At 36.9% G+C, this 10,000-nt stretch overlaps 1 protein-coding gene across 10 annotated transcripts in view; it reads right to left on the bottom strand.

The window, feature by feature from the left end:
* Positions 1-10,000, bottom strand: part of LOC135215441 (kinesin-like protein KIF3A) — a 169,455-nt gene that overhangs the window by 114,291 nt on the left and 45,164 nt on the right. For all 10 annotated transcript variants that reach the window (XR_010314686.1, XR_010314685.1, XM_064250102.1 and 7 more), the window contains exon 4: positions 4,525-4,603. Coding sequence is in view for 8 of the 10 variants with exons in the window: in XM_064250102.1 (XP_064106172.1) it covers positions 4,525-4,603 (79 nt within the window). In the remaining 2 variants the exon portion in view is untranslated. The remainder of the gene's footprint in view (positions 1-4,524; positions 4,604-10,000) is intronic.

Here is a 10,000-nt window from a genome sequence, read left to right as displayed (position 1 = left end):
ATGCAGATGGAATTATAGTCACAGTACCCTCGAGCAGGGCTCATGCAATCGTTGTTTGACAAGGAAGAAGAAGAAGAAGAAGAAGAAAAAGAAGAAAAAAGAAAGTCCTTCGTAACAAGCCGGTGAATAAAGTGCTACTCAAACACACGTACAGGGGAATGTGTTAGACTATCATTTCCCATAAAAGACAGCAATTACAGAACAATTGTCGTCTTTGGTGCTTTCGTTTAATGGCCGGTTTTAGTATCGGAATTCACTTGTGTCCTGCCTCGTGGGGACGTTCAAGATTTTATTGGGATACTAGCCTTCACGAAGGTAGTTGTTACTGTGTCACTGTGTGTACTCGAGTACTTTCAACCGGAATCCTTAAGTATGTAACGTTCATTTACAATTTTAGAACTGTTGTGAGAGTCAATATGCAATGTTAACAGCAGCAGCAGTACCAGCGTTGCTACTAATGCTACTGCTGATACGACTTATAAACTCTGACAGCGGCACTAATACTGCTACCATTGCTGCTGTGATAGTATTTCAGTAACAATAATAGCAGCATTAGTAGCAATAGAGACTGTAGTAGCATATTGACAAAAACATCAGTCTAATTACGTTCATCATCATTTGTTACGAAAACATTGTGTCCATCGAAATATTTATGCATTAAAGCATACATATTAAAATCAAACTAAAACTATGTTGAGAAATCGAATATTGAATAATTCATACACGTTCTTGAAAAAAGAAAAAAAACAAAAACAATGAATTCAACACTATGGTCTTAACTGCATAACTTAAATCATCTGGGATGAAAAAAAATCCAACATAGCTATAATTTACGTAGATTTCTGCATTCATTAGGGTAATAAGTCCAGGTACACGAGAAGAATGGGGAGATTGTTTACCGGCCCCTGTCCGACGAAAACCAAAAATCACACAAACTGCAACAACGCGTAGCGATCTGGCGCAAGGGGTGACGAGTTCTACTTGGGCTAGATGCCAAACACTGAACAGGTGAGTTTTACCATTTTCGGACCAATTGCAATTCTGCACATTCCATTTGAGATATCTGTTACACCGCCAGATTAAATTAAACAAATCATTCATATAGTTGTAGTTACACTAATATTAAAATTACGCGTTATCTACTTAATTCTCACTCTAAGAAGAGCTGGTTCAGTGAACTTAGTATCATCTCTGTGAAGCAATAATATTATGCATCGTATTTTCAGAGTTCATCCAACGGTAACTGCCTACAATCATTACTTTATCTTACAGCATCCCATATAATCATTTACCAGATCAATGTGTTGAATGTTACTAATTCAATACGCCTTATCATAAGGTTTATTTATATACACTAACGTAGTCAAACACCCTCAATTATATATATAATATATATTAACCAAATCAAATTTACATTGCCAAGAAAACTTGCCAAGGCCTTGATTACTGGAAAATAATGATTGAAAGAATGCTTGCCGTAATATATATATATATATATATATATATATATATATATATATATATATATATATATATATATATCTAGCATTGTTGTTGACCCATTATTGTCTCTCGTATCAAACATCTAACATCAAGTTACTGTCTAGCATTTATTACTGTTAATATCAATCCAAGCCCTGCCCACACACAACATTGCTCGGTTCCATCACTACTGTCTTTTATCATTTTTTCCTCAATCCCTTTTTTCTTCACCTTTGGTCATTCCCTTTTCTTTATAATTACTCCAAGGATCCACCTGATCCCCAGAGACACGCGTGAAGGCCAACTTAAACCTTTATGGCTGGGATTACTTAAATAATCCATTTATCTTCGCCTCAAAGGTACAGGGATGTCACCCCGAATCACGCAAACAAAGGCAGACAAGAGAGAGAGAGAGAGAGAGAGAGAGAGAGAGAGAAAGGAGGTCAAGGGAACGCACCGAAGGAATATTCTTTGCAATTCTTGTTTGGGGCCAAATATGGTACAAGGTCGTTCGCTGGCCGTGATGCCTCTGGGAGTGCACAGGAAATTATAGATCTTGGTGGCATTATGTCCCATGGTCACTATTTCGGAAGGAATGATTAAACTCCGTAAATGAAAAATGGTACGCAAAGGTCCACGAGAGACACGACGAGAGAGTAACGCAGCTTTCATTACATCGATTCGAAGGGGAAATGTCTGTCGTCTTTCGTGTCTGGCGAACGCAACTGACTATAGTAGATTCACATCAACCGTGCATTTGATGTCTAGGCCAGTCCCTCACGACGCTCCTGATTGGCTGTTCATAAGCCAATCACAGGGCTGGAAACTCTCAGTGTCTCTCGAGAGTTCACATATGCAAAATGTATGTTCCATCTCTCCTGGAAGACGTATACCTCAGAAGAGGTGAAACATAGACCCTTTCCATGTGAGCTCTCGAGAGAGACTGAGAGTTTCCAGCCCTGTGATTGGCTTATCAACAGCCAATCTGGAGCGCCGTAAGTGACTGGCCTAGACATCAAATGCACGGTTGATGTTAATCTACTATAGCACCACTTTCCCTACAGCTGCCTGTGACTTACGCAAGGACTTCCCTAGTAATATTCTTCATAATGCACCTGTATCATACACACGAATTCTATTGTACTGTATTTCTTGGTTAATATATAGTTTTTCCTGTAAAACGCATACAAATTTCTATTTTATATATAATTCTTTACCACCTGACAGCATACACATACATTTCTTTGTGTAAATATTTCTCCATATATAATCGTCGAGCATAATACTTGAGACACAGGTCAAGCATTCTCAGCCAAGTTTTTTTTTCTGACTGCCATGAAAGCCTAAACTACATTCATACCCGTGCAAAGCCAAGGCATTGTTAACGCATCTGCCTTATAAACGATCAAAAATTGTTCAGTATTACATGACACCTTAGATGTTTGGTGTAAGCAGCAATGGATCATAATGAAGCACAACAGACAATAGAGTATAATAGGACCTTTGTTTTAAAAGGTAATTTAAAGTTTCTCTCTCTCTCTCTCTCTCTCTCTCTCTCTCTCTCTCTCTCTCTCTCTCTCTCTCTTTCTCTACACCTTTCACATCACATGACAACTCTGTTCATTTACTGCTAACATCACACAGTTCGCAACTTTTCCACCAAGGTCCCTTAAGTACTCGATTTCACCGGTACTGAAATGCTCCATGAATCCAAATAAATCTAGATGCGACTAGATTCGGCAACTTAATAACAGGGGTCAATCAATACACCAAGCAGTTTTCCAGTACTTATTTATGAACTCATGTTTTAGAGAGCCTTCACAGCATGTGAAAGAGGTGTTGGTTTCGCTCAAAGGAAATCGTGTGCCTGATGATTTGAAGTGAATAGAAGCCATTCTGTTTCATGAATCTTATCGTTCATTGCAAGGCAAGATGCAGTAATGGGGTCGCAGTGCCTTTGCAAAGTTTCAGAAACACTAAATTGGATTAACTGCAACAGAAACTTACTCAATATCGTAGTTGATATTGAATTACGTCTTTCGTTTCTGTAAAGTCAAATTGCGCTTTTACAATAAGGGAAATGTGATGTGTACATGTTCATAATTACTGTTTATTACTTAATACCGCTCGATTAATATCTGAGGGGCATTTTATCAATAAAAAATAACAGCGTATTCTTAATTGCAAACAGGTCAACTTTTGCAGCGATAATAGTGTAAGTCGTATAATGAAAAACAAAAAAGTTGATTCAGATGCTGATACCGGAATAAGCAGTCATGCTTATACTCACATCGCGTACAGCTTCGTACTTCATATATCAGGTTAAATTACACAGGCACACATACGAAGACTTTACAAGTTACTCTTCACGCAAACATCATATTCATCATTGGTATTACGCCGTTTTTTTTATTGACATCCCACCGAGGAGCATTGTGTATGAATAATAATGTACTATCTAAGACGTACACTATTGTACGTATGTAACCTTCGCAAAATTATCGAAAGCCTTCCTACAATATAAGTGAATTGATATCACGAATGGCTTCTCTGACACGAAGAGCCTATCGAAACTTTTTTTATGTTATGTAATATATATATAGATATAATATATATATATATAGATATATATATATATATATATGTGTGTGTGTGTGTGTGCGTGTGTGTGTGTGTCTGTATACAGAATGACACGTTCTAACAGTGTCCAACTGGCTATATTTTTCAAGTACCAGTAACATCCACTCGAATTTCAATTTGTTAATCTGTATCTATGATTCTACATTATGCACACGAATTACTACGGAAATTCATCTTTCCTTACAGCAAAGCTCTTGCTGGCATAAGGCCAGCTCAATCGCCAACAACCATCATACTCTTATAACATATAAACTAAATCATGGTACGAAGAGAATCAATACGATAAAACTCCGTACGGGTCACGACAACAGGCTTAACGTCACGCCGTTAGTCGCCAAGGGAACACTCATTTGTTTACGGGCCGTTTCATAATCAAATTAGGTCGCCTTCGGCAGTACTCACCCATATTTGTCCTTCGCCGGGAAAGGTGACGCAGGCCTCGTCTCCTTTCTTGCGTTCCTTGTCGTTCAAAGGCCGACATCTGAAAGCCATAAAAATAAAATTGATGATTCATTTCAAGTGGTGATTAGTATATGGGTCAGATAAGATTATTGCTTATGAGGAGAAGGGAACCTATTCTATTTGGCAGTAGGGCAGGGATAATGGACAGCGCATGACACTGGTTATATGTCCTAAATCACTTAAAATGTTCCATAGTGCCTAGGCCTATTTGGACAGAGAATACGGCCCATGTTACGTGGCAACTTACGCTGGAACAAATGAGGTTATTATACAATTTCATGTTGTGAAAATAATTTAAAATGTGAACAATTTGCATCTGCATCGTACTTTAGAAGTAGCAAGTGTATTATGTACATTACTTGTTGAGGTGGAGACTTCCAGAACATTAACAATGGCTGGTAAAAAATATAATGAAAAAAATTGGCTATTTGTTTTGATCCCTTGCAAAGAGCTACTGATAAAATAAATTACTTTTCAATATCTACATAAGAGTATCTATGTTATAAAAAAAAACTCGGTAAGGACCATTAGTGCAATGTCTGTCATAAATAGTTATAAACTATATCTATCAATGAAGGGACAATTTTTTGTAGGTTTACTCTGTGAAAAACCATTCCACAACTCTATTTATTGTGTGTATGTATATATGTATATATATATATATATATATATATATATATATATATATATACCTATATATATGTATATATATATATAATATATATATATATATATAATATATATTATATATATATATATATATATATATATATATATATATATATATATATATAATATATATATCTTAACTCAGCTCATCATTCCAACTGTCTTTATTAGCTATGTCGCTTTAATGAACATGCACTGACAAATTACAATGATTCAAATTTAAAAGACACCACCTGTAGTATCCTAGCATAAAAGCTACCCTGAACGACGCCGACGAAAGAAATATCGGAGGGCGGACTCGCGGTCCGCCTGAGATGGATGCACAGAATTTGGTATACAGTGAGAAGAAACTCAAACAAACAGAAACAAAGGAGGATTCAAACAAGAGAGGGAGCCGTTTCAAAGGCATATCCCGCCTACTACTACCACTACTATTACTACCCTCGTTGTGTTAATAGAAAAAAAATCAATATTTTGTTTTATACATCATTATTGTAATTTTAATTACCATTCAAAATGTAAACATCTCCATAAGAAAAATGATGAAAAAAGCTACAAATTGCTTAGGAAGTTTCCACAGAGTAGAATGCCTAAATATGAAAGAGCAGAGCAACATGAAGAGGATTAAGGTAAATATAAATGAAGCCAGTGCACTGGTCGATTCAATTTAACGAATAATGAAAACCAGCAAGGCGAGGACTATTTCCTGTTTTATTCACTAATTACAAGAAATGTACCTGTCTCATGAAAAATATATTTCGTTGTTCTACAGTTTCTTGTTTAAGATTCTGCTCGTCAAACGTGCAGTTCATTACTTGTGGAAAGTCTGTGCTACAGAAGGAAAAATTAATACATGGACACCAGTTGTGTTTTATATTTTACGAAATTTATGAAACATTTATATAGAATTGTACATAAAAATAAATAACACATGACCACCTCATCTAGGAAAGTTGAATTAGGACAAAGAAGTAATCTATGTACCAAGTTAGTTATTTGCGAAATCAACTTTGCAACATGGTCAAGGTTGTACTGTACGACTGAGATTAGTGTTTATTACACGTAATATCTGTATACCTTTGCATAAAGATCAGCGCAGCAACAGTAGCATCCACAAATTGCCAGAGAATACTTTGCAAATTCCTTATTTTGAATTTTCATCATTACTAGGAACCATATTAATTCATTTTTTTTATTATTAATCCCTACTTTACAAGTGTTCATTACAACTTTTTTCTCGAATTGTCACCTTAAAATTTCACACCCCAATAATTCCCGAACCCCCAAAGTCAAAAACTAACTTCATTATGGAATCTTTCGTTAATTCCTATCTTCAAAATCCACATTCTTACCGTGGTATATAACTTAAAGTGCGGATCTTAACCATCATTACGATTCTCACATTCTTTCCGAGCTCACATTTTCATACCAGAAATGAAGCCTTTATTTTTTTTTCATTTTTGTGGATTACCCCGGGCCGTCATTTCTTCGATGATGAGATTGCATAACTTAATTAAAACTTGGCGTGCAAAGTTGAAGGCCAAGCACAAGAATTATTTCACCCGTTCTTTGTGGATAATACGTTACGTGAACTGAATTAAGGAGATTTGTCTTTTTTATTTTTTTAACCTTAAGGTGAAGGCTACACGCTTTTTGCAAATGCTCGAGGTCAAGATCAGCTGAAATTCTAATATACACACAAGCATAATAAAACGCGCGCAGACACAGAGAGAATGTAAAACGCCTGCTATTACAATGTCCACTTTTCGTTGTATGATTTAACTAATCTTTTGCCTGTATAAGTTCCTTCTCAACGAACATCCATTATCAAAACATACATAATACATACAATATATATATATATATAGTAGTATAATTATATATATATAATATCAACATATATATATAATATATATATATATATATATATTATAATATAATATATATATATAAATAAACTCTTATAGGTGTGTGTGTGGTTGTGGTGTGTGTGCGTGTGTGTCTATTTCATATATATATATATATATTATATATGTGTGTGTGTGTGTGTGTGTGTGTATGTAATTGCGACAAAGTCTTTACTGTTCGGGCCATCTTAAAATACAACCCCATTTAGGGAATGCTAATAAAAAAATTGCAAGACAAAAATTAAATGAATCCGTCAAACCACAGCACTACTGTCAATCAAAACGGAATAGTGCCATGAATCCTACGGAGACCAATCAATCCTATCAATCAAAGAATCATAAGACAACCAGACTAAGTCCCAAAAACAATGAGTCTTACCGAGTACAATATCACAAAACCTGTCACTCAGAAGAAATTGGTTCATGTAATTAACCGTTCTGCCACGCCCGTTTCTGTCCAACAGAAAAGTGGCGCCCTCAAGAAGAATATTTATGTATACATGAGCCCTTGATCTACTTAGAAAGGTCACTGTCGTGATGCAAAGGTATGAACCAAATATCACGCATGACGTTCAATCAACTCTGGAAAGTTGAATATATACTTGTGAATATCAGTCATGAGTAAAAAACCTATTTTTGAGAGTATTATAGCCCCACGTCCCATCTCTCTCTCTCTCTCTCTCTCTCTCTCTCTCTCTCTCTCTCTCTCTCTCTCTCTCTCTCTCCAATACCTTTACGAGTTCCGGCATTACAGATATCACCGACATTTACAGTGAGTCATAATCTACAAAGAGCAACCGTTCTCGTATAGGGAACAAACACCTTATTATATTCATGACGTTTTCCTCATAGGCCTAAATTCTTGACAGACCTGTCATCTGCTAAGCCTAAAAAACTGAACGTAATTACTATCCTCATAAGCCTACTTTGCTGGCAAACCTAAAGGAACACAATAATGTAGGGAACTACACAATCATAGATGTGTTTTCTTAGCAGAGTTCGTCTAGTAGACAACTAAAGTGTAAAAGATCAGGCCATTTTATGGCAAAGGAACTATTTTACCTATAAAAAGATGGACCAGATGCGAAAGCTTTGGGTCACAACACAGCCCAAGACCCAACGAAGTGGATGAACTGGTCAGTCAAGTTTCTTGTTCCCTCTTCCAAGTACTGATAGTATCAATATCAAAATATATTAGTTGCATATACTGAATTTTTGTCCACGTAGGCTGAAACTTGGTTCACTTGCTTTGAAATTTCGTAGCTGTAAAAGAATCCCTAGGTCTTGGTTAACTTTCAGTAGCCGACTGCGAGCGGAAATGGGAGAGAGAAAAAAATACAATAAATAAATAAAAAAAGGGAGGAAGGGCAAAAATCACGTTTCAATCACAAAGAAAGATCGACTCGTACTACGAAATCAATGGGCGCGAGAAAGATAGAATATCAGGTAAGCACACAAGGAGACTTCTTTCTCCTAAAAAGCCTGAGGAGAGAACGACGTGGAATGGTAATACCAAGAAACTTGGGTAATACACCACATCTGCCGTCAAGTCCGGGAACAGGTAAGTCACAGTAAACAGTGCCCTTTCCTTCTTTGGCTACCTCAAATGTCCACTGAATTCAGCCATATAATTCAACATTCTATCGACCTTTCTCAACCGGTCTGAAAAAACTACAAAAACCCAGCCGAACCCTTGCAAGACATTTGAAAAATGACTTCTGAGCATTAAGAAACTCTTAGCGACAGCCGTGTCTGGGAGGTTGGTCTAATAATTTAGCCCCCACCTTGCATTACGTACAATCAGACATCATAGGCATCGGGATGTGGCAACTGCTACCCCCAACCTGCACAAGGTGCAATCAACCATTATAGGTGAAACGGAAACTTTTCTCTGTGGTAGACTCCCTTTCTCACGCAACGGACTAATCTATATGTTAATCAAACCATAGTCCTCCAAAAGTGGAAGATTATAGTACCAAATATACTGCATCACACGTTAGCAATGCCATAGTAGCCGCCTTTCAATAAGCCACAGACTGGAGGAACAGTTTCCGTGACAAAACACAATAAAAAGAAGAAAGCCAATTGTGTATTGTTCGCCCAAAAGTAGATTGTGAACCTTACGCTGATGCCGGTAATGGATTCCTAATAACTAAAGAAATGTGAGACCTTTTACTCCCTTCTGTAGTTGGCAAGTAACTTTCACTGAAAACAGGCTGAGTACTCTCGTATTGTGATTGTGTCAAAGGCACTCCCACATCATCGAATGGCGTTGGGGGGACATATCTTTCGAGAGCCAGCCTACTGGGTCGCAGAACTGTGGAGTAGCATGGCCAAGTCCTTTCTCTCTCCACCAGTACCTATTTTCCACGGTCTATCTGGACCGTGCTATTTACAGCTGAGTCAACTGGGCGAACAAGCAAGCGGGAATCGAACCCCAGACCTAAGAAACGCCAGCTAAGTGCCATCCGCTTATGATGCACAGTCTAAACTTATGTATCCTTAAATCAATGAAATTAATTTTTAAAGACATCTACAAATTCTTCCTACAAAAATACCCAAGGTAGTAAAGAGCCTTACACAATGCAAAAGGGCAATCAGGTATTACAAACCTCAGACAGTGGTATTAACTACCGATACGCTTTGCGTTATGCAGGAATATCCTTCGTGAATACCAAGACGTCGCAAGCATAGTTACCCAAATGATTTATGACGTTTAAAGACGTCATTAGGACAATTTAAAAATTCCTAAAGTTAGTTGCATTTTCTTTCAAAACCCTTAATAGGGTGTCACATCTGTAAAAATAATAATAAACGTAGCAATGATAGAAATCTTGCAT

Source organism: Macrobrachium nipponense, chromosome 19, assembly GCF_015104395.2.
Source record: "Macrobrachium nipponense isolate FS-2020 chromosome 19, ASM1510439v2, whole genome shotgun sequence".
Lineage (NCBI taxonomy): Eukaryota > Metazoa > Arthropoda > Malacostraca > Decapoda > Palaemonidae > Macrobrachium > Macrobrachium nipponense.
Note: the sequence above shows the minus strand (reverse complement) of the source record. Positions and strands in the feature narration are given on the sequence as shown.